The sequence below is a fragment of the Felis catus genome, chromosome A2 (genome assembly GCF_018350175.1).
Source record: "Felis catus isolate Fca126 chromosome A2, F.catus_Fca126_mat1.0, whole genome shotgun sequence".
Classification (NCBI taxonomy): Eukaryota; Metazoa; Chordata; class Mammalia; order Carnivora; family Felidae; genus Felis; species Felis catus.
In genome coordinates, this window is record NC_058369.1 from 152,511,745 (window position 1) to 152,536,911 (window position 25,167).

At 40.5% G+C, this 25,167-nt stretch overlaps 1 protein-coding gene across 9 annotated transcripts in view; it reads right to left on the bottom strand.

Annotated features, from left to right (window-relative positions):
- DGKI (diacylglycerol kinase iota) overlaps window positions 1-25,167 on the bottom strand; it is a 439,032-nt gene that overhangs the window by 67,442 nt on the left and 346,423 nt on the right. For all 9 annotated transcript variants that reach the window (XM_023250599.2, XM_023250596.2, XM_023250595.2 and 6 more), the window contains 4 exons: window positions 14,562-14,631; window positions 12,449-12,489; window positions 11,401-11,528; window positions 9,221-9,343 (listed from right to left, as the gene is read on the bottom strand). In XM_023250599.2, the coding sequence (XP_023106367.2) occupies window positions 9,221-9,343; window positions 11,401-11,528; window positions 12,449-12,489; window positions 14,562-14,631 (362 nt within the window). The remainder of the gene's footprint in view (window positions 1-9,220; window positions 9,344-11,400; window positions 11,529-12,448; window positions 12,490-14,561; window positions 14,632-25,167) is intronic.

Consider the following 25,167-nt stretch of genomic DNA (forward strand, 5'->3'; position numbering starts at 1 on the left):
GCGGAAAGGCAGGACTGGAGACTCAGGCAGATGGCCCTGCTCTCCGCAGCACCCCTTCACCTGTGTTCCCTGAGGGCTTCCCCCTCTGTGCGCAGGTGAGGAGGAGGGAATGAGGCGGCAGGGCCTGAGCTAATTCCTCCAGGACCTTCCGAGGATTGGGTGGGGAGGAGGGCCACCTTTGAAGGGTGAGTCCCAGGACCCATGGTCAGGAAAGAGGACTTAGATGCAGAAATACTTCATGTCACAGGGAGGTGTACCAACACCATATTCAGGAAAAACTATGGCCTCTTCTCTCTACTCTGACTGTCCAAATTAGAAACAAACATTCAGCCCAGATCCTGTGAGGCACCCTTACTTATTAAACGAGAATCTGTGGGAAAGAGAAGCTGCGTCCCGTCTTCCCTCCTCTTGCCAAAGCCTGCTACAGACGCCCGAGGACCTAGCTCATGTCCCAAGGAACGAGAGCCCCACAGGGTGGGACCCTCTGGGGACGACATGACAGAAGACCCAGCTCTGGACTTTGCACTCTTTCAGGAAGGAAGGAAAGATCATTGATCTCTCAGTCCCCAGACACTGCACAATTGCCTGAGAGTCCAAACATTTTCCCAGCAGGCTCTGGGAGATGATTCTTATCGCTCTTGGCGAAACTTTAATCCTGATGCTTAGAAAAACTGGGCCCTCAAGGACAGATGTGCCATTATTTTGTAGGACTAACATCTAACAGCCCCTACACCCTTTTTGCTTTTTGTTTTTATAGCTTGGATCCATTCAACATACCCTAAAACCCTGTACCAAACTGAGGAGATTTCAATGGCAAGCCCTAAAAGAAGATCCAGGGACTGGTTCAGACAAGAGAGGACCAACTGTGCAAAAGTGCAAGGCACAGCGAGCCAGCCACCTGCACGTGCTACTCCCAGGGTACACAAGACAGGAACACGAAGAGATCTCCGGTGCACTCAAGGCTCTACTTGTGGCATAGCCCCTGAAAACAAGAAAAATTCCCACTCCTCTAGTGGCTTAACAACCCCTGCCTTCACTTCTGAGCACAGAGGGAGATAGGGTTATTTTCCCAGTTTCAGAATGGCACCTAAGCACTTTGGTCATGAGAGACTCCGTTCCCCTGGCCTAGCTTTCCTTAATGCCCTAAAGCAGAGTGTGTTGTTAGAACGAGAGAGAAAAATCTCCTTTGTTTCATTTTTAAAGAAGACTCTGATAATTTCCTGAGAGGCCCTTTCTACTGTTCCCCGCTTGTTAAAGGAACTCAAGAAAATTGCTTTTCTTCTGCACATATTGCCTCCCTATTCCTGCATGCTCTGGCTTTGTCTTGTCTCTTTGGGTTGGAAATCCTTGGGAAATCCCAGAATTCTCTTCCATTCATGACATTTCAACAGTTGATGGTTTCCCACTTGCCAACTTTCTTCCCCTTCATCCAAAGAATATCCGAAACCTCTTCAAGCACTCAACTTTTCTGGTATAACCCCAAAGATCCAGAGATCAGACATGGGGGACATGCTGGCCTCCCAATGCACAGAGTTCTAGATAGGATCCCTCCCCTCCATCCCCTGCCCCCATCTCACCTTTGTGCTCATCCACAGTGCCTACAATTCTCTATGTTCACCATCATTGCCTTTCTCACTTGTAGAAAAGTAACCTCTGAGTCAGCGGTTCAATACGTCTTTATTATTTTAACGTCGATCCCTTGGGTCAACCATTTGTGTTAAAGCTTGAAATATATAAACCGATTCCACCGCTTACCAAAAATGTTTGACCTTTAATGTATCATTTTCTTACAACCGTTATGTGATTAAAACCGGGTCTGCTGCAGTATTATAAATAGATATCTCTACTTAGGTTTGATAGAGCGCCTTCTCTCTAACATCCCACATTCATCCATTCATTCCACAAGCCTGCCTCACTGGATGCCTGCTGTCTCCGGCATGGTGCAAAGTGCTGTAGACACAGAGCGAGCAGTACAGTTTGTTCATCCAAGGAACTCACATGCTTTAAAAAAGGATCTGATCAACTTCCCCTCATGCACCATGTCCCTCAAGTGTGAGGAGGTAAAGCCACCACTTCTTTAACAAATGACAAGAGAGAGCCACTTCAAGGAGCATTTCTCCATGCTGCAATCACTGGTCGAACTTCAACTCAAAATGGAAGGGTAGAGTTTCTTGGCACCATTTTAAATAGAGTGGTGTTTAATATTAGAGCTTGTTTACCTCAGCAAGTTTTTTTTTTTTCTGTAGAAAAACAACATCGTAATGTCGGTTAAAATAAAGTCTTGACGTAGAAAGGATTCTATTCTGGTTCTGCCACTAAGTGAACTTGAAAATGGAACTCCCTGTCTGACAAAAGATTTAGGGACTCCATATGCATAATTGTTTCAGGAGCAATTCTAGAAGGAACAGAGCAAAACTTCTCATTAAATGTTTTGCACACACTGAGGAACAGAGTACTATGTACGCGGCTAAACTGGGAGGTTAACAACTGGAGGTAAGGCAGGGAGAAAAAGAAGAAAGGAAGATACACGTCAGATAAACTGTAATTTTTCCAGCTTCAGTGATTAGGCAGGGAGAACAAGATTCAGACCAGCCAAAGGTAAGTGGGATGGGAATCAACTATCTTAGTGAAACAGATGCAAGGGACTGTGCCTCCATCCAGACAGCATTGATTTCATCTCTAAGATAGATTCCAGCCAAACCCACATCCCACTAAGAAGATTAATTTTCTCTGCCTTATCTGATCGTGATGCTGAAAGAATATTTCCACAACCCAATCACTGCCCAATGGTCTGTCCTGTTGAGCACTTGGAGCCGTGACAATAAGCACAATTATCCTTTTTATTAGAGTCAGGCCGTCACCTATTGTTCCCCAGGAAACTGGGTAAAGGAAATAGTTGAGGACGAGAGGGGAATGAAGCTCTTACTCCTATGTTCAGCCAAGAACTGCTGAGTTTCTGGAAGGGGGAGGTTTCAGGGTTATCTTCTTGATACGGTGGTTCAGAATTTTAGACTACATGAAAAAGCCAATTTTTAAAGTATTAATAGGTGTTTTAGATATCCCCAAATAACTTGCTAGTTGTACAAAATTCTTTAAGCACACATTGGGTAGAGTGATGCTAAACTCTCACCGAGTACATTCAGTTATTTGAGGAGCACCTCGGGTTATATAATGATGAAAAGCAGATACTTATCTGCTCATGTACAAAGGTTGAAGAAAATAAGCATGGAGCACTCTAAAAAAAGCGTCTTGCCTTTGAGACTACCATTTTAATTATTTAAATATTCATTCTTTTCCTATAGAAATAAAAAAGATGAAATCTGGAGGAAGCAGCAAATTCTATTCCTCTTGTTTCCAGAACACTTTATGCCTATCTCCATACAGCACTTAGCAGAGGGAACCATAATAATTGGTTTGTGTAATACTTCCCCTTTGAATATAAGCTCTTCAAGGCAATAATAATTGTGAATTTAGTTTTACATCTTCAGTGCCTACGTGTGTATGAGTGTATATACTGTATATACAGTTTCTATCTACAAGGTGCTCAATATTTATTTGCTCAATAAATGAATGACTAACTAAATGGCCCTGCCTGTTTCTTAGAATCCCAATGAAAATCAAGTAATCAGACCAGATACATCACAGTTCAATGTTTGATAACATTATCTCTTGTTAGAGACAGAAATATACTGCCCATCGTAAAAATCCAGTCGCCCTGCTTAGCTGATCAGGTGACAGATACCTGCCTAGACACAGATGACTGGATTGAATGTCTGCCTTGAGGTGGTTCACTACACTGTTTCCCCCTTGTCTTAGCCCTGTGGCAAGATATTCTATTTTTGCCTGTGTGACCTTTATCTTAGTTCTTTCAGCTTTAGGATTTGGAGATACTAAGAAAAAGTGCATTTCTTGCAGTCAGTTTGAGGGGTTTCACATAAACCAAAATAAATAAATGAACTAAAAAAAATATTCTTTTTTTTTTAGTTCATTTATTTATTTTGAGAGAGAGAGAGTGTGTGTGTGTGTGTGTGTGTGTGTGTGTGTGTGTGTGTGTGTGCGCAAGTGGGCGAGGGGTAGAGAAAGGGAGAGAGCCCAATGTGGGGTTGACCCCACCAATCGTGAGATCATGATCTGAGCCCAAATCGAGGGTGCTCAACCGACTGAGCCACCCAGTGCCCCGAGAAAAGATTATTCTTATTCAGAAATTAAATTCCTCCCAAGTCCTTTACCTGTTTTCCCTTAACCCATCTGACTCAGGTTAAGTCTGTCCTTCTCAAAAAATAACTTGTTGAGAATATACTAGAGTTTTCATTCAGTGCTTTTTTTTCTTTTTCTTTTTTTTTTCTTTTTGAAGTATCATAGATCCTGGAGTCGGGAAAAGTCTTCCTTAAAACTGAGATTCTGTTTGCTAAAATTTCAGTTAAATTCCTTCCTTACAAATCTGCCAAAATGAAAAACAGCCTTGTCACTAGTTGTAGTGGTATAATTAATGATAAGAGCAAAAGTATTTCCAGGATCATGTTATTTTAAGTAGAGCTTTCTTAGACACTGAAAACATTTTTTGAACTTAAAGACAAATTCATTGCAGTTCAAGAAATAATAATGTGGTCAACCACCTCTCACCAATTTATCTCAAAATTGGTTCTTAAAGATTGTTTTTTACTATGTTCATAGGTTTTGAAGACCCTATATGTGTTGTACATACTTGTTTGTAATTATAGTCTCTCCTAAGGGACCTGTGTATAAGTGGACAACACACACACACACACACACACACACACACACACACACACCCCTTCTTTAAAAATGTATAAGGTGTTTCTTAATGGAATTATAATATAAATGTAACCAGTTCCAGTAATAATAAAAATCTAGTTCATTCTATTTGTCCATTCCATCTCACTCTCCCTGAAGTAAGAGGGAGGTTGATGGATCTTAGAAACCAAAGTTAAAACTACGAGACAACTCTAAGGAGATCCCGGGGGGTGGGTCATTTGGAGGGTGGAGGGGAGAGGGTCACCTTGAGCAGGTGCAGACTGGGTGTCCCTGAGGAAGAATGAGCTGAGAAAGCATATAGTTACATTCCTTCCAGTTTCCCATATTTATTATTTTTAAAGTCAGTCTTCTCAGAATTTTGTCTCTTCTCTACCTTTTTAAAGAATCGATATTATAACGTTTTAGTCTTGGTTAATCATTTCTTTGTTTTATTCTCCTTGTCATTCATTTTTGTCTTTATTATTATTCTTCCCCCTTGTTTCTTTGTTTTCTATTCTGGGATTCAGTTTATCAAACTGAATGCTTTATTTGTATGAATCATTTTTTCCTTCGATAAGTGAATTTAGAGTCATAAATCACTCTGTGACTAAGGCTTTAGTTATTTCTGCAAACTCTTGATAGTATTTTCAGTTCTAAGCATTTAAAATTTCCCTTTTGATTTATTTATATAGTGGGTTTTTTAATATTGTGAACACGATGTTAAATTTGGACTTTTCCTAGCTCCGAGCTGACTGGGGCTTCAAAGCTGAAAGCAACAGATGTCAGTTGTAACCAAAATATTACAATAATTCCTCAGGACTTTTTTTACATACTTATTTTTAATATTCCTCATGGAAACATCAAGCCAAGTTGAAACTGCATATACACATACACCCTGCCACACAGGACACATGCTGCAGGATTTCACTGCATTGTTTAAATAATAAAATATTAGAAATCACTACCAAAATGGAGAAATAAGTTATGGGATATTCATGATGCAATATTCTATATTAAATAAAGTTAATCAAAAACCACATGTATCAATATGAACAAAGTTTAAAAATAGGACATTGAATGAAATGGCAAGTGTGAAAAGTGTATGCATTGTAAAATACAGGTAATGAAAAGTGAAAAGATAATACAAACAAAAAAGTCCATAAAACAATATATGCCTTAATGCTACTGTATATTGTTTGTGGACTGAAAGACCTAATGAAAATAATAACATACAACAACATAACATTTCAGGCTCTTTGGCACATGAGTACCTTTCATATAATTTTTATACTTATTTAGATTGAGGCAAATGTAATATATATTTAATTATTTTTTAAATGTAAGTCTGTCATTTTTTAAAATTGCAATCTTTTTTAAAAGCAATAAAACAGGGGCACCTGGGTGGCTCAGTCGGTTAAGCATCTGACCTTGGCTCAGGTCAGGATCTCACTGCTCACAAATTCGAGCCCCATGTCGGGCTCTGTGCTGACAGCTCAGAGTCTGAAGCCTGCATCCAATTCTGTGTTTCTGTCTCTCTCTGCCCCTCCCCTGCTTGTGCTCTGTTTCTCTCTCTCTCAAAAAATAAATAAATAAATAAATAAATAAATAAATAAATAAACATTTAAAAAAAATTTTTTTAAAGAATCTCCTTATATTAAATGAATGAATAAATAAATAAATAAATAAATGCAATAAAATTGCTTTAAAATTCATTCTCAACCATATTTACTTCTGGGTTAATTTGAGCTAAATACATATAATAATATAAATATATATATAATAATACATATAAAGTGAACACTCTAAATAGGGAGACTATTTGCCTATGTATATTTGCATATGTAGAGACCAAAATAAACCTTTCTTCGGCCACAGGGCTCTGGGTGCAATGCCTCTGCACCAGCCCTTGGGGAAGATAGTATAGTATGGTCAGAAAAAGCATGAAGTCAGAAGTCTAGCCATCCTGACTTAAACCACAATTTCCATTCAATTTCCACACTCAAAGGCCTGAGCCACCCAGGTGCCCCACCAAGATGAATCTTTTAATCTCCTTAAGCCTCAGTTTACTTATCTGTTAAGCAATGGTAAGATGTAAAAGGCATTAGAAGAACTAAAGACAGGGGCCCCCAGGTGACTCAGTCCTTGAGCATCTGACTCCTGATTTGGGCTCAGGTCATGATCTCAGGGTTTGTGAGCTAGAACCCCGCAGTGGGCTCTACACTGACAACATAGAGCCTGCTTGGGATTCTCTCTCTACCTCTGTCTGCCCCTCCCCAACACTCTCTCTCTCTCTGTCTTTCAAAATAAATAACTAAACTTTTAAAAAAAGAATTGAAGATAATTTAGCTGTGGCACAAAGCAAAAGGAAGACATTCTATCAATACCAACTGTTACTAACATGGTATATAATATCTATGTATTATATAATTGAATTATTCTGTAACCGCAATTATACTTCTTTGCATCAGAGATGATCTATGAAGGAAATAAAGAGATGTTCTTCCTAAGGAATTAATGGACATAAGAATAACAAAAAATTTAAAGAATGAATAGGCAAAATCGGGTAAGGTACAGGATTTACCTTTTTTTTAGTGATTTAAAACAACCATTTTTGTTATGCTCCTATATTCTCTGAGTCAGAGATGCACAGGGAACCCAGGAGTGATAACTTGTGTCTGCTCCATGTCTGGAGGTTCAGTTAGACAGACTCAAAGGCTAGGGGTGAGTGTTTGAATATGGCTTTGCTTTCCAGGTGATTCGGCAGAAAAAAAAAAAATTACAGTTAGCTGCTCTCGTGCACTGGAGAGCTCAGGTCACATAAACGACCAGAACAAATGGCAGCAGCCAAGTGAAGATCAATAAAAAAATTAAGAGAAATCTCTGAAAGGATAATATAACCCGAATAACGAATAAGAGTTGACTTTTGTACGGGGCTTTAAGAACTTGGCTATTATATAAAGTGGTACGTTTATTTTTGATTTGGGAAGAACATTTACTACCTTAGGAACAATCACTTCACATATCGAGATACATAGTTTAATGTATTCCATATAGAAAAATCAGGGTATAGGAAACCCGAGTGAGAGTGAGTACATCCTCTACTTTTTTGGAAACAGCCTGTATATAAGAACAACTACGATATTCATCTGGTTTGTCGAGGCACAGTTTCTATTTCTGTGGCTAAATAACCTCTAATTTTCAAATTAATCTGCCTGCAGCTACATGGCCACGTTTTTCGCCATCAATGGATAGCTGACTCATTGTGGTTAGCAAGCCTCAATTCCATATAAAAAAGAAATGGAAAAATACGCTGAGTTGTAAGCAATTAAAATGCGATCAAAACCTAACTATATGGTTTGATTACAAAGGAAAATCCGTAGTGATTCATGTTTTCCTTTCTGCTCTTCACACAACAAAAGAGGTAGTACAGAGAAGCAATGAAAACGGAGTCGCCTTTTGCCCCTGGGATGTCTGAATAGAACCTTCACCAGTGAAGTAATTAGTTCCAGATTTCTCACTTTTTTCCCCCTGTGTCATACCAAAATGGTTGCAGTCTTCCTTCAGAAACAATCCCTCTTCACTGAACCCTAGGCTTCTAAGAATCTTACTCTCTTTACTTGGTAAAAATGTTTGTGAGACTACATGGTAACACAGCCATTCTCCCTATTCAATTAGGATCTTGGATAGGATTGGAAACCCGCCTAATCATGAATTGCAGCAAATTCGCATAACCCCTGAGGTGGGGTGACTGTCCTGAGGCGTGAAAGACTGTGTCCGTTAATCTCTTCCTGCAAGGAAGTAAGACAGGGAGAAAAGGCTCCCCAGACATAAATGTGCCAACACTGTCGCAAAACTCCAACAGTCACCCTCCTTTCTGGCCGTGATGAGACCCCAGAAGAAAGCACACCTACCACTCTCATCTATGAACAAATGCTGCATTGTTTGCCCAGAGACTCTGAAACCACAACCTTGAGCAGCTCCACGTTGGCCAACACAACCACCTGGCTATGCTACACAGAGCACACCTCCAGAGGCTCAGGACTGGAGACAAACGAATGAGCGTCATCACAGCAAGTGGAACCGTTCACACAAATGAAGAACGTATACACCACTTCCAATCTGCTCATGATCTCTCTCATGCATGTCTTCGTGACGTGCAAACACAGGAACACCTAGTACACCCCGGACTGCAGTAAAGCAAACACTGGTGAGGTTCAAAGTATTTATAGACACACGTGCCAGGTCTCAGTGTGGCTCAGGAGCTACAGAAACGGGAAGCGAAGCTCCACCGGGAGCTTGGGGGTGGGACAAGTCAGCAAAGTGACTAAAGGTGGGAGCACAGGTTGGCACAGGGGACAGGAGAAGCACCAAGGAAAAGAGAACCGTTGCCACTGTTGAGACAGCCAGTAATCCCTCCCAGCCATCACAGGGGCGCGCAGGGAGAGAAAGGAGAGAGAGCCCTTACTGTAGCACGCGGGAGTGGCTGAGGTCCCTCAAATCTGAGTCTTCATAATGCGGAGTTATCATTCCCAGCCCGCTGTCGCTCAGCATGCGTTTCCGAAGGGCAGGGTTCCACCAGTCTGCCACTCTGGGGGGAAGAAGGGCACCAGGTATTTAGGCACTCAAACTCAAACTCAGCCACAGGATTCGCTCTGCTCTTCCTCAAGAGGATTCTCCTCTCAACAGGAGATGGGAGAGGCCTCTTGATTGGGTATTTACTAGTTACTTCTTCACATCTATTATTTCATTTTCTCAACCGTCTTGAACTATTCTGTATGTTTCTGCCCTCTTTACAGACGAGAAAATTGCATTTCAAGAATAAGGAATTTTAAATGTGACGTCAAGGAAGAAAAAATAGAGCCTGATGTAGAAATGCAAATTAGGAAAGAACAAAGCCCACCCTGTTTCACGGCTTTCCTGTCCTAGTTCATTTCCGGAGGGGCAACACTGATTCAACTTCTGGTGGATTTTCAGGCTCCTTTGTTTTTGGAGGTAAGGCTAACAGAGAGGCCCAGCCGAGGACTAGGCCATTTCTTTCGGCCGTTATCTGACATTGAGAGAATGACTGAGAAGGCCAAGACCGGGGTGGGCATGGCAGGATTGGTTCACTCTACCAGACTGAAGACTGTGGCCTAGATCAGGACGGGTGGATGAGAGGACACCTAGACTGTAGTGCCCACTGCTACTGCACAAGGACCCAGCATCTCCTCACTCGCTTTCCCCACAGCTGACAGGCTGGATTTACAGTACAGGCACCGTGGAGATGGGCATCTCTAGCCCCTTGGGGGACACCCAGGGACGTGTATCTGATACCACTGGCTCTGGCTTCCTAACACGGCTGTACACCTGCCCTCTCCTGCCACTTCTGTCTTCTCTTGACTTGATACATCCCACTGGTATCAGCTGCCCCTGGCAGAGTGGACGATACTCAGAAATAACAGCAACGGTCAAATGAATTAGTGCAGGGGAGTAACTTGTCTGCTTATTAAGCATCTTGTGTGTGTGTGTGTGTGTGTGTGTGTGTGTGTGTGTGTGTGTACAACATGCAAATGCTATTTGAGTGCGTGTGTGTGTGCTTTCCAGGGAAATTCTTATTTTAACTATTTGGCCTCCATGTACCAGCACGTTGTTGAAGTTCATTCTTTGCAAGGGCAGAGATTTTTCAAATTTTTATTTCTGCTCTGTTGTTTCCTACGTGCTTCTACTAGTACTGGCACATAAAGAGCTCTATAAACAAATATTTTGGAATTGCTGAAGTACGCTAGAAATATTAACAATATCTTGGTGGTTCCATGTATGCATGTTAGCAATAAAACCTGTGACCGAATCTCAATTTTGCCATTTATTTTCTGTGCAATACTGGCAAAGTTACAAAAACCCTCTAAGCCTCAATTTTGTTATCTAAGGGTTTAGGATAATAACAGTACCAGATCTGCAGGGCATTGTGGCATGATGGTGATGATGACGATTATTTCAATAACATCATATTTAATGAGCGTCTACCAAGTTTCAAGAACCATCCTCAATACTTCACATGTATCAACTTATTTAATTTTCAAACAATTCTATGAGCAGGTTTTATTTCCATTTTACAGATCAGGAAATAAGCACAGAGTCCTTCTGATGATTAGGTCACTATAAAGTGGTGGTAGGGATTTAAGAAAGGCATTGAGGACAGCATGTGGCTCATAGTAAGTGCCTCATGTATCATAGCTATTGTTATACAATCGACAGGTCTCAGGCTGCCTGGATATAGCCCAAAAAAGGGGGGAGGAGGAAGAGGCGGAGGAGAAAAATAACCGTCAAACCACCTGCGCCCGTTTTCATTTGGATCATACAAGCATTATAGATGTACGCACATAAATGCAAATACTAGTATTTCATAGTTTGTTAAAAAGTATGCGTGTGGTGAATAAAGAAGGCTCAAATGTGGTGCAAATTGTGGTGGGCAAGGGTAGTTCTACACAGCTATGCACAATACAGACCAGCCATGGAACACTCTAATGAAACCCAACAAGAAAACCTCTATTTTAAAATAGTTTGAGGTCATTAGATATGTCAAGTGCAAAGCCAAGTCAGACACGGATGCCATCCTGTGGCCAGCCTCCCCTCACCACCACATCGCCAAAGAAGCAGCACACTCACCCTGAGGCTTGCTCCACCACCAGGTCAGGCATTCCGGGAGGTGTCCCTGCCTGCTGTGACAATACCATATCGGGGTCCAGAATAAAAATCTCATCTTGGGAAATCTCCATCACAAAGTGCAAATGTTCCTTAGGCAAGAAAAAAGAAGTCTGTCAGATGATGGACAGGACACTCAAACCTGTCGTCTGATAAGTAACAGAACAAAGCATTCTTGGTCTTGAGGATATAATGGAAGTCTATGACATATCAAACGACCACACTGTGTTTTCAGAGGTCCAATCAGCGGACATCCGTCCCTGAAGCAACACTGTAGCAAGAGGCTGGTGAGGGGAAGAGCTGAATCCCTCTTGGTTTGGGGTTCCTACTTGACCAGGATCCCGTCAGGTACCACCAAGGATGGTCTTGCCTCTTCTTCCCAAATATCATCAAAGAAGCAACCCCCCACATGCAGCTTGGTCCAGCATGAGTTGTGCAATAAGCTGAACCTGGATCCCCAGGACCTGGCCAAAGCCAAGTGGCATGATTAACAACTGATTGTATCACTGGATTCCATACCGTATTTTCTTCTTCTTCTTTTATTTTTTCAGGAGAATTTGGACAGTGGGAACACTAATTATCATTGGGCACAAGCATTGTTTTGTCTCATTATGGAACTCTGGGAATTGATGAGCTCCAAGTAGGTAGCATGAACATACACTTGAGGTGTCAAGCTTGCTAACTAAAATAAATTTAAAATGCCATAAAATTGGGCTAGGAAGTAGTAAAAGTAGCTGTGTGAGAGAAAATTTGGAGTGCAGGCTGGTGATAATACCTACAAGCCTAGTTATTTTCTGTACTCATTCGCAAGGTCAAGCAACATCATCTTGAGTCCACAAATCACAAAAAGTGTGAAGACAAATAAAAAGCTCATAGCTCAGTCCATGAGTACCATTCCAGGATTTGTAAATGTTTTAGTGTTTACATTATAAAAAATTCTAAGATTAGCCACCAATAAAATATATTTATGTGGGAGTTTTTCGCTTTCACAGATAGGCTCAAGAAAGCTTACCTGAGATCTGTCTATTCGGTAAAAGCGATCAGCAGAAGTTGCTAGAAAAAAAAAAAATGTACACAGCATTCAGAGTCCTGTGACCTGGCATCAGATGTACAACCTTCTCTGCCATTATGCCACTCAAAAGCTTTATATTCCAACCATGCCGGACCACCAGCCAGTTCCTAAATCAATTTAGAAAAACAGGATTTCCATGTCTCTGCTACTGCTATGCCCTTCCCCCGTTCCGTCTCCTCCCCTCTTCCCCCACCGCTAATCTTACTTGTCTCTTAAGGACCAACTTCTGTGCTGCCTCCTCTGTGAAACATTCCTCAATCCCATCCTCCCTACCCCAGACAGAATTCTTTGTTCCTGCCTTTATGCGTATTTACATTGTGTTTATACTTCTTACAGAAACTATCTATCTTCACAAATAACTATGAGATATCTGCCTCTTTAAAGGTCTGTGTTTCATTGACTTTTTTATGTCTCCAGACATTAGCACAAGACCTTAAACAGAGCTGAGACTTGGTACGTATTTATTAAGTAAATGAAGTTAGGGGGGAAAAATGTTCAGTAGCCAGACTTTCCAAGGAAGCGGTTCTCATTTTGAAAAAAATCTTGAAGGTGCTGAGCCAGGGACCACATCTGGTATTAAAGGATTCATTTCACTTCAAGACCCAGTCCCCTAAGCCATGTCTAAAGAAAGCCAAAACAGTAAAAATAATTATTTAACCATTCCTAAAAGGGACTGGGCTGCATCTGTGGTTTGAGGGAAAAACTTGCAAACTTTGGGTTTCTAGAAACTATTCTGATTATTCTTAATACTCCGAAGAATTATGTTCCTCCTCACCGAAATCTATCTAACAGATTCTATATATTATAAATAGATTTTCTACAAAGTACATAGTACTCAAGGGAATAACTCAAAATGCAAATAACCATTCAAAAATCATAAATATTTAATGAGTAGCTTCTCTCCAAAGGAAATGAGCTAAGAAACAAGATAATCATGGTTGCTGCCCCTTAAAAGCAACAGGGGAGTAAAATCTATCTGAGAAAGACTTGCTTTACTTTGTTCTTTGTAACCATGAATGCGATCACTTTTTAAAGGATTTTTATCTATGGAATTTAACTAATATCTGGGTTAACACTACCACCCACACTTATAATTTCATCTAAGAACGTATATGGAATAGACTGGATATAGAACAATTCACAGACATTTTCAAAAATTTTCTCAAATATAAGTTGTTTGTAGATTCAGGAAAAACAAATGATTGTGCTTCTCATCACAAGGGAATAAAGGAGCTGGAGGAGAAGTAGAAATTATCTTCAGAGGCAGCTGACAAGCTATTAATGAAAACCTATGTCATGTTTCACACGGGTTAGATCACTCACACACCCTGTCACACTCTTGTCCACATTTATATCCTCTCTGATGCATATACAGATCAACTAAAGAAATGTCTACAGTGAAAAACACATGTCCACACAGACAAGAGAGATACTGGGTAGTAGATACGCTGTAAGCAGGAAGTGTACTGTTATACGGGTAACTGGGTAGAAAAGCAGAGTTAAGCAGCATCTAGGGAGTAAGTGATACTTGCGATGTAAAATGGACCCATTAACTGATCGGAAAATAACGAAAATACTATGCATCCAATAGGTCATGCTCAGAGGCACAGATCTGAATGCAACAGAGAATTTCTACATTTTTGTAAAAATGTATACATCTTACTGAAATGATGGCTAGTGAAAATATATGGAAGTTCCACCATAAGCAAACAACAGAGGAATTAGTACCTATGTACTAGATCCATCTACTGGTCTGAATTTAAGATAAGCATTCAACATGTTTTTGGAAAAAGGCGGGGGAGGGGGGCGCACTGAGAGGGAAATTTGGTGCTGTGAAGTTCAGCCCAAGCTCACCAATTTTCTTTGAGAAAAAATGACTTCAGGAAAGTGTGTGGCAACACATCGTTTGGGATGCAAATGCCAACCCTGTAGGGCCACGTGAAGGGTTTCTGAATAATCCCTTGGAAAACTAGGGCCCATCCACTCCATCTATCAACGCATTGTCCTGCTGCTTCCACCATCCCACCACTCCAGGAAATACAGAAACACTCACCATCTAGAAAGCACCACCGCGGGGAAAGTCTCTGGGCTGAGAGCGCCCTGGGAAAGGAGGTTTCGTGGTCCTGGAAAGAGACACATATATCCTCCTGACTCCATATGAATAACCTGAGGGATTTAACCACTGTATCATATCAACTACTTGGAGGAGTGAGCATCCTGTCCTAAACCAAATACTGGTGAGAGACCAAATCATATTTTTACTAGAAAGAGAGGCTCTGCTTTGAAATAAATTACTTCAATAGAACCTTTAAAACAACTCTCACATTAAACATCCAGGAAGGGGCGCCTGGGTGGCTCAGTCGGTTAAGCATCCGACTTCAGCTCAGGTCATGATCTCACGGTTCGTGGGTTCGAGCCCCGCGTCAGGCTCTGTGCTAGCAGCTCGGAGCCTGGAGCCTGCTTTGGATTCTGTGTGTGTCTCTCTCTCTGCCTCTCCCCCACTCGTGTTCTGTCTCTGTCTCTCTCTCAAAAATAAACATCAAAACCATTTTAAAAACCATGCAAGAAGTTTTCAACTGTTCTGTTAAGCATCCGTAAGTGATATAACTGGGGACATTTACCTCCTTTAGGGAATTTCCTTCCCTTTGTGAAACTGAGGAACTAGCGGCAGCTGGCTGCCATTTACACTTGGGTTACGCGTGTAACAAAATGGGAAAGAATTGAGCCTCATCTCCTGGTGAGAATGGACTTATAGCATCTAAGAAACACAAGAGGCCATCCATATGCAGTATTGAATCTCCTTGTAACTAGAGTAGCATCTCTAACACAGGACAATTTGTCTGCATGAAAGCAAAGAAAATCAATGCATATGTTGAGGCCATTATTACCTCAGCCTTATCCCACTGAACCTGCAGAGTAGTGGACAAGGAGGAAAAAAGTTTTACCAGGCTGGCTGATGACAATATCATCTGTCCAACACTGACTTAGCCAACGACATACTCATCCACCTTGGCATTCTCTAGCTTTCTCGCTTTCTCAGATGCCTGGTCCTCCCTCCCTCTCATGTGTGATCTCAAGGCCATCTGAGAACCATATTCTTCCCTCTAGGCTTAGACAAAAAGATTTTTTTTCCTGTTCAAAGCTAACCACTTCATCTACTCTCCAGATTACCTTCTTCTTTCCTTTCGAACTTAGTTCTGTATTCTTAATGAAACCCTCTCCGCTACCCAGAAATTCACTAACTTTTCTGCTTTCAATGGTTCCCCCTCTCCAAAACAAATTCCTTTAAATGATCCTGTTATAGCTTTTGAAAATTAATCTTTCCTTCCTTGCCCTGCCAAACTCCTGACTCAGGCTTTTACTAACTCCTGCCTCCAGCTACCTCTTAACCATTTTGGCCCAATCTCTAGAAGGCTAGCTTCTGATGAGACGTTCTTTGAAAGCTGCCCTTCCAAGAGATCACCAGGGCTAGCATCCTTCCTGATTTAATACTACTGTCAGTTCCCAAGCTTCTGAATATCTCTGAAGCTTTTATTTCTTACAAGGAATTAAGGCCACATCACAGAGGAACAGACTAGGGAACTGGCAGATTGAAAGCAGAAGGGATTATCTCTTTATGATTCCAAACTTTCAAACACTAACAATCTCCCCTAAGAGAAACTCTTGTCAATGATAATTTAAAAATAAAAAGCACATTCTAGTTTACAATACATGATTCGGAGCATTCTATCCCTGGCTCATCATGAAATTGAAATCACTGACAGAAATAGGACAAATGAGGAGGGAGGCTAGATCTCTGTGGAGAAGGCATTGGGAGTTTGACCCACATTAGGATTTGAGATGCTCCAATATAGGGAGCATCCCTGGGGTGCAGCTGGGTGTGGATGATCTGGTGTGCACTGAGCGGGGCAGGAGAAGGAAATGGGGATAATGTAAGAGGGACAATAAGAGAACCAATCGGAGGTTGCATTGATTTCCCTGGGGTTTTGACCAACAGTCCCTGAGGCCTCACTTGATCCTCAGGCAAAGCCTGTGCTTGGATCAGCGGTTCTCAAAGTGTGAACTGTGGAACAGCAGCAGCCACTGGAAACCTGTTAGAAATACAAATTCCCTGGCACCACCTAGAGTTACAGAAACTCTGGGAGTGGAAGCCAGCAATCTTTCAGGTGAAACTGATACACGCTAAAGGTTTAAAAGCACAGGCCTAACCAGAGGGATCCATTTTATTATTAGAAACCTTGGGTATATGGAATTTTTAATAAGAATGGATTCTGCAAATTAAATTAATAACTTGATAAAGAAAACACTGGTCTCAGGTGTAATACCAAAATTTATATGTATGTATATAGAATTGATACAGCTATAAATATATATCGATATGGATATATATGGAGCTGTGGATACAGAGATATTTATCTCTTTTCTGAACTGGCTTTGCTGATTGCCCCAAATGAAATCTTGACACGTGCTCAGTACCTATTTGTGCGACAATTGTGTGTAGCATTTTGAGAATTACATTTTGACACATGTGATATATTGCTTGACAGAAACTTAAAGTTCTTAATATATTTTTATAGAACATGTAAGGTTACCAACATGTCAGTTTGGTGTGACATGTAATGAGCCAAGAAATTTAAATGTGGCTTGAAATATTTAGTGACAACTATGAAAGCTACTAGGCAAAGATATTAAACAGAAGCATGGCTGTTTTCGCTAGAGATAAACATGGCTTAGACACCAAGGACAGTTTCTGAAACTGGATGTCAAATGTGCTTGCTACAGGGAGAGCAACACACACACACACACACACACACACACACACACACACACACAATCCCATTTCCCTCGGGAAAAATGTACTCTGAAAGAACACAGAAATGCTGGATTTATCATGTTAAAAACCTAAAGATGGATAGTGTTATTGCTGGAGTATTCTAATTGGAGAATATTGTATATTATTTAGTCTAGGTTAATAAAATGCAGACTGATATATTGCCTCAGCCACGTGACCAGCTTCCCACACGCAGGTGAAGCAATATGGGTATAGCTGTGCACCTTTTTAGGTAGGAATGTCTGTGTGTTGGGAGTTTTATACAGGTGCTTGACTATTTATTTTATGTATTTTCTGTTCATTTCTTTTCTCTACGCCTTGATTCACAAGCATTTGCTACAACTCAAATCCCTTAAGGAAGTGTCATTTAAAGAGAATGTTACCAGTTTGCCCTGTGAAAACACATTGGCTGCCAGAGGACAGAGATCTTTCAAATATTTTAAATAGGTTCAAATGGCTCTTCAAGTAAATTCAACAATCCTTAACTCCCTGAAATTTTATGCTAAATTCAGTGTGTCTGTGTGTATGTGCATTTTTCACTGCTTTCTACAGATTATCAAAGTGACCTGGAATCCCAAAATCTCACGGAAAAAAATGTCATTGAACAATAATTGGATACTTTCCTGGTTACCTGCATATTAAACAGCAGCCTTTCTTAGAAGGTGGTTAGAGGAGTGCAGGAAAGCCCTGACTTCTCTGACATAGCTCCCCTGAACTAGGTTTGCATCCTCTCCCTCCTTTTATAAAGCTCTTTCAACCTTGCTCGAAAAAAAAAAATCATGAGCTCTTAAAGAGACGATTATTAATATAATGAGGTCCTATGTTAAAAGGCATTTGAATTCCAAAGTAAAAATGCAATTACTATCTACCTCATTCTGGGAAGGATTTATAATGCAATGCAATTAAACTCTTATTTCAAAATTTAACGTGTCTAAAAGATACATAAAAGCCATCAAGTCTCAACAAAAATTTCCCCTTGGATCTAATGTAGTCCACATGTATAGATACATACAGATGAAAGGTCTCACTTGCATCACAACCCTAAAAGTTGGAAATTACTTGAAATCAGTGTTAAAATGATGTTTCGATGTGGCAGATTGAACAAAATTAAAGCACACCCACAAAATATACCAATAATCTATAAAATAAGGAACAAAGAAATCCAGCCACTCAGCATAACTGAGCACTAGGACATCTAAAAGACCGGAGGGAAACAGGAGGTAAAGAGCAGGCTAGGGACAGGAAATCTGGTGGTGGCTGAGGTTGTTGTATTCCACTCGAGTTGAAAAACTGGGCAAAAAGCTACTTTTAGTGAGAAGTCTGCTTTGGGAAACTGATCTTGTGTGTACGTATGTGTTCTGATACGAGTTTATTTGTGGACACTGAAATTTAATTTATGTTCATTTGTATGAATCATAAAATATTCTTTTGGGTTTTTTCCAGGCATTTAAATGTCTAAAAGCCATTCTTAATTCACAGGCTACAAAAGAAAAAACAGGCAGTAGGCTGGATTTGGTACTTGAGGGGTAGTTTTTCAGACCTGGGGTTTCCATCATTACAAGACTGTTTGTTGTGTGATTACATTACATTTAGATTTAATGGAAATTGTCTTCCCCAACAGGTCCATTTTTATCTGACCTTGTGAATTATGTCAATGATGTCAAAATTTTGTAAGTGGAACTCAGGAGGGAGAGGTACCTTGAGTAAGGAAACTCCTTATGTTGAATCTCATCCTAGAGACTCTTAGGATTCTTAGATCTCTAGACTACTCTAGAGATTGAGTAGTCTCAATCCCTAGACTACTAGGGATTTTTCACTGGCCACCCTTGAGTAATAAAATCCTAAAGACAGCAGTAAAGATAATCACACTATAAATTCTTAATATCGAAAAGTTAAGTCAATAGGCATAGTGGTGGGGTCGAAAACTCATTTTTGTAGGATGACATCATCAGACTAAGAAATGAGACAACGAAAGTGTTTCTGCCCTTGAGGTGTTTAGGAAAGGTAGATGTAAGATTGAGAAGCAATTAATAGTATAATCAATGGCCCAGGATCCAGCCTCAAATAGCAAGCCCAGAGGCAGTGGAATTCTGGTGGCCAAGAGCACCAGCCTGTGCACATGACAATCCTGGACTTTACCGCCTACTAACTATGAGATTTCCTATCTATTTATTCTGTATCTTGGATACCTCATTTGTAAAATGGCTACCCGAGTATATACTGTAAAAAGTTCTTCTAAGAAACAGATGAAAGGATATGTAAAATGCTTAACCCACTGGCCGGCACATGTTGATAGGCTGATATTATTATGCTACAGAAGTAATATTGGGCAGCTGGGACTTTTTTTTTTTTTTAACCTAAACACCATTCTGACCTTTAATCACCTTTGGGGCTCATGGAACACAAACCACATCTCAGACCAGATCATTCAGATGACGCTACACCAGCACAAAATTGTTTTATCCATAAATGTATTTGTGCTCAGAATGTGGATTTTCAAGAACAGAAATCGAACAGATTTGTATGAGAAGACACGCAAAAAAGAATGACATCAAACGGGGGCTGAAATCAGTGACCCAGCACCTCTTTTCACAGTATTAGAAGCTATAAATTGTCTTAAATACACAGTACCGTCTTTAACCCTGAATGTCTTCTGTCACCAACAGCAATATTTTTCAGAACACTTCTCTTTACCGCCCTTTCCCCATTCAATAGTAACTGTGTCTGATATTCACTTAGTTTCACCAAAATTGTTATCTTTTCATTCACTGATTTGGACTGTCAGGGGTCACACGGCTCTATATTACTCTTATCCCTTTGATCACTCTTATCCCTATTTGATTTTTTCAGTTTTTATTTATTAAAGCTAATGAAGTGCAAGGCATGTGATGTGAGGGCCACAAAGATGAACAAAGCATGGATTGTGTCTCCCGAGGGTGACCACTGCCCTGAGAAGCAGCCTGGATGCCCCCAAGTCACCTTCTCATTTCAATTTTTGGAGTAGCTGTATGTCTGCATTGGCAGATTCCAACACCTTTTTTTTCAAGACACGGCTATTTTAATTGTGATTTTATTTCCTAGATACTGTCAAAAGCCACTGATTTTGGGAAGCGGATTTTGAGTCGGCTGCCCAAAGAACTGGAGCCTGGTAATAAAGATTGCAGAGGCTATTAACAGGGAAAGCAAATGGAAGGCTCAGCTCACATTTGAGAAGGCCCTTTCCTTTCAGGTCTGAAATGTGGGGCTACCAGTCTTTGGCCCTAGGTAGCCATACGCTGACATACAGCTAAGACGTGCTGAGAGGCACAGTCCCGAATCATACGGGCCACTCACACGGGGCCATGATGTCAAACAGAGCAGAACGTTGTTGGCTCTTGCTGTCCTTCAATCCTTCCTGCTACTTGAAGCCCTCCACCTACTGCCCCTGCCCTGACTCATCGCCCGTCGTCTGCCACTAAAGGGTATGAAACAGTAATCTCAACCGTCAACTACTCAGTGCGTAACCATTTGGTGACTGGTAAACTTTCCTTCCTTTCCTCCTTTTACAATATGTTCTTTTTTCACTGCGGAGAGTTTTACATCAACATAACTCTACTTCTGTATTCCTTGGTGGCTCTGGACTGAATAAAACCTAGACCACCAGTCTTTTTACGTTGTTGTATCTACTTAATAGTCTATATTTGGAAACATTTCCCCTTAGAAGTATATATGTATGGGAAAGATTATATCAAATTCACAGAACCATCCTCTTGGTGTTAGGGTTACCTGGCCACTTCCACAGAGTTCATTTAGGAATATTAGGCTACTGTCTCATTCGGTAGGCTGATTTTAAGCCATGTTCTTGGGGCACGTCCAGTGTGTCATTAAGAAGGTTGTATGATCTAGCCCCACTACTCTTTTTTTTAAATTTTTTTTAATGTTTGTTTATGTTTGAGAGAGAGAGACAGAACGTGAGTGGGGGAGGGCAGAGAGAGAGGGAGACACAGAATCCGAAGCAGGCTCCAGGCTCTGGGCTGTCAGCACAGAGCCCGACACAGGGCTCAAGCTCATGAACCGTGAGATCATGATCTGAGACAAAGTCACAGGCTTAACCAACTTAGCCACCCAGACGCCCCTATCCCCACTACTCTTCCTGAACTTCCTCTCCATTACCTAAGAGTGAGCTGTAAATGAGCGGTAGCTCTGAGAATTTAAGTAAACTCTCAGAATTATCCAGCTATTTAGTGGTGCAATTCAAACACAGGCCTCTTGTACTTCAAAGCTCATGGTCTTATATACTTAGTTTTATGGCTTTTAGAGGAATTACTGGGGGTTTTGAGGGGTGGGTGGAATTTATGCAGGTCAAGTTTGAGAGAAGTTGTTTTTTGACTCAGCTCAAGCAAAAACATGAAGAAATTTGAAATGATCAAATGGTTCCTTTGACTATGGCATTGAAGGATTTTTCATAGTTTCAGCCTTCATTAACTGTCAAACTAATCTGTATTTCTTATCAGAGTTCACTGCCTGGTAACTCAAAATTTTTCCTCTCTCAAATTCTCTGGTCACATTGCTTGGGCACTTTCCATCCCCACGTTTCCATGTGCTTAAGAATCCCACCTAAATATGGCAATCAATGAGTACAGTGAACCACAATCCAGAGAGGAGAAACTGAAACAAAATTCATGTAAGTGACATTATGATTACATAGTGTAAGAGAAGTTTGCTGTAAGAGTTACCTGGTTGCAATTCTCAACTCCATAGGAATGACCAATATTAACAGGTTGTTTAGCATGTGACATGATTATCACTTCTGTTACAACTTTATTTTCAAATCTGTACAACTATGCTTACTGCAATTTTGCTTAGAAAAACAATGGCAAAAACTGTATATAACCTAAATTTCTATCCAGAGAGACAGTGTTAATACATACCATGGAATAGAGTAGTAGTTTTAAAAACTGAGTTAGAGCTTCATTTATTAGCAAAGCATAATCTCCACGGTATATTACTATTAAAAATAAGTACAAAGAAGACAAGTCCATTTTTATCAAAAAGAGAAAAACCAAATATGTATCCAGGTATGCCTGTGTTTGTATAAACTTGCAGAAAGGTACCAAAAGGTGCACACTAGAAAGGTGTGGTCCTAAGGTCTACTTTGAGTGGAGATTTAAAAACCAAAGAGAAGTCTAGAATTATACATAATCGGAAAATTAAGATAAACCGAGATCATAAAATCTGTCAGACTTCACTACTCAAGTAGCTAATGGAAGTCAAAGAGGAATACCTTGAGGACATTAGTATCAAAGACCAATGCCTATGTGGATGGATTAAAATTGGAGCAGGAATAAAGAGATGATTATTGACAAATAATTCACAGTAACTTAAAGCCAGGGTCCATAAACTTCTTCCTACGCTGACATTCTTCACTACTGATGGACCACATTCGTGACTAGGTGACCACGATTCAGATAATTCCTACATCTTGTCTATCTACATCCCTTTCTCTCCTACTCAAAAAAAAAAAAAAAAAAAAAAAAAAAAAGAAAGAAAGAAGGAGAGAGAATCAAAATACAAGTGATAGTATGGAGGTAATATTGAATTTGAAATAATTTTGTTTGAAATTAACTGGTATCGCTAACACGTTGCGGGGGATGTACCTCATATCACGTCAACAGCTCACCGTATCCTCACACTGGGCCTGGCACACAGGTAGAGCAGGTGGCCCTGGCATTAGGGAATCCTGGATTTAGGGGCGGCAGGAGGGTGGCCAACGGTGCAGTGCAGACTATAAGTCAGACTGGAGCTGAAAAGGGGAAGTGAGAAAAACAAAACAGCCCCTCACAGGAGGGCGAATATTGGCCCCGAGGGCAGACCTGGGCTTCATGGACCCTCTAGGGTGAACACGGCAACATCCACGTCACTAAACAAGAGTGGCCGGGAAGATGTTGGCTTTGTGAATGCTGCGCACGAAAATAAATGTAAAGAGACTCAATTTCTGATAGAAGCAAGAACGAGCTTAAAAACATGCACCTTTCGAAAGCAATCTGGCTGTAGACAGTTAAGAAATACAATTGTGTGAATGTAGCAACACTGCACGGGAGATTCACATGAAGAACCTGACAATGCCACCGATGCTTCTGGTGCTAATTCAGGGCTTCTAGTCTCTTCAGTGCTCTCAAACGAATCATCAAATCTTCGATTCATCAAAGAAATAAGATACTTGCTCATTTTATGTTCTGGTATTTTCTTCATATAAATGGCGTGACGTAGAGGAATATGACTGTCCTTGTCTTGTAACGCAGGCTGCATCGTGTAGCCCTGGACATCCCACGCTCCTCTCTACTTTAAGTGTAATAATCTCCTAAAATTGCATGCTCTTTCAATGAATAATATTAACAGATTCATTTCAAAACAATCCCTGATAATATGAATTTTTTAAATGTATGCTAATGGCAAACCAGTTTCTCATGCTAAAAATACAGCCACGTGCACAAAAGCAAACCTGTTATTTCTCATACATATATATTTTTGAAAGTCAACTGGCATCAATTACATGTAATTGATAAGGAAATTATCTGAACCACTATTTGGCACGCATATGGCAAACTTGCCCTTAATTTATATTCAATTACTCATAGCTGATGCACGCATAATTTAATGAAGGCACAGCAGCCCCGTTACACACTCCAGTAGTTAATTCAATTAAGCAGTATTCACCTAGCATCTAACTATACTTTCCCTGTGAAGGAATGTTTTTTTCCTTTCATACAACTTAGGGAAGATGGAAGAGGCAAAGAGGCAAACCAGAAGTCCCTTTGGGCTGGGAATCCTTGCTTTATTCAATAATGTCCAGTCAATAACCACTTTACTTTTACATTGATCATCTTCTGGCCCAACCCATCTATTCATTTTTTTTTCTCCATTCATCACCAAGTTGTATAAACATCTCTCTTCATCCTTGGTGAACAGATCCATGAGGGATGGTTACAAACACATGTTTAAACATCTCCATCCAACTATAATCCCAATTAATAGACTTGCTACTATTATTTTTATCTTTCAAAACTCTTTGTCTTCAGAGCGCCTGGGTGACTCAGTCGGTTAAGCACCTGACTCTTGATTTAAGCGCAGGTCATGATCTCATGGTTCACGGGTTAGAGCCCCGCTTTGGGCTCTGTGCTGACAGCGCAGAGCATTCTCTCTATTCCTGTCTCTCCACCTCTCCCCTACTCATGCTCTCTCTCTCTCAAAATAAATTTTTTAAAAATTAAAAAATAAGCGACCCTTCCTCCTCAAACCTACTTTACTATAGCTCCTACAGCAGCAGAAATAGAAATGGGATGCCCATTTCCAAAAGTAGCTTTGAAAAATGAAGAAATAATGATGGTAGTAGATGAAAATGAGAGATATTCAAACATTTTTAAGAGCCCTTCCGTGTGAGAAAGTCCTCTATCCACAACAACTACTGTGTGCATGTGTCATTAGCAGTATTGCCTTCACTTGCAACAGACCTGGCCCCAGGCAAGTCTTATTTTAATTCTTCATTTGATCCATCGCTGACAGCTTTGATTAGCTTGAAGGAACAATACTAAGTTCCTAGCTAGCCCCTGTCCTTCTCTAAGACAAGATAAATTAATTCCCAGGACGACTCCTTTAAACTTGTTTTAACCCATCCATTGAAAGACTTCTAAAATCCAGAAAACAAATTAAGGAGAAAGAGGCTTCAGAGAAAGGAGAGAGATGAATAAGGATAGTCAATATGAAGAGAGGAGAAACAGATCAAGTATTTGTGGGCAAAGGCTGTCTGTCTAGGATAGCCTCTGATGGCATATATAGATCTATCTCCCAG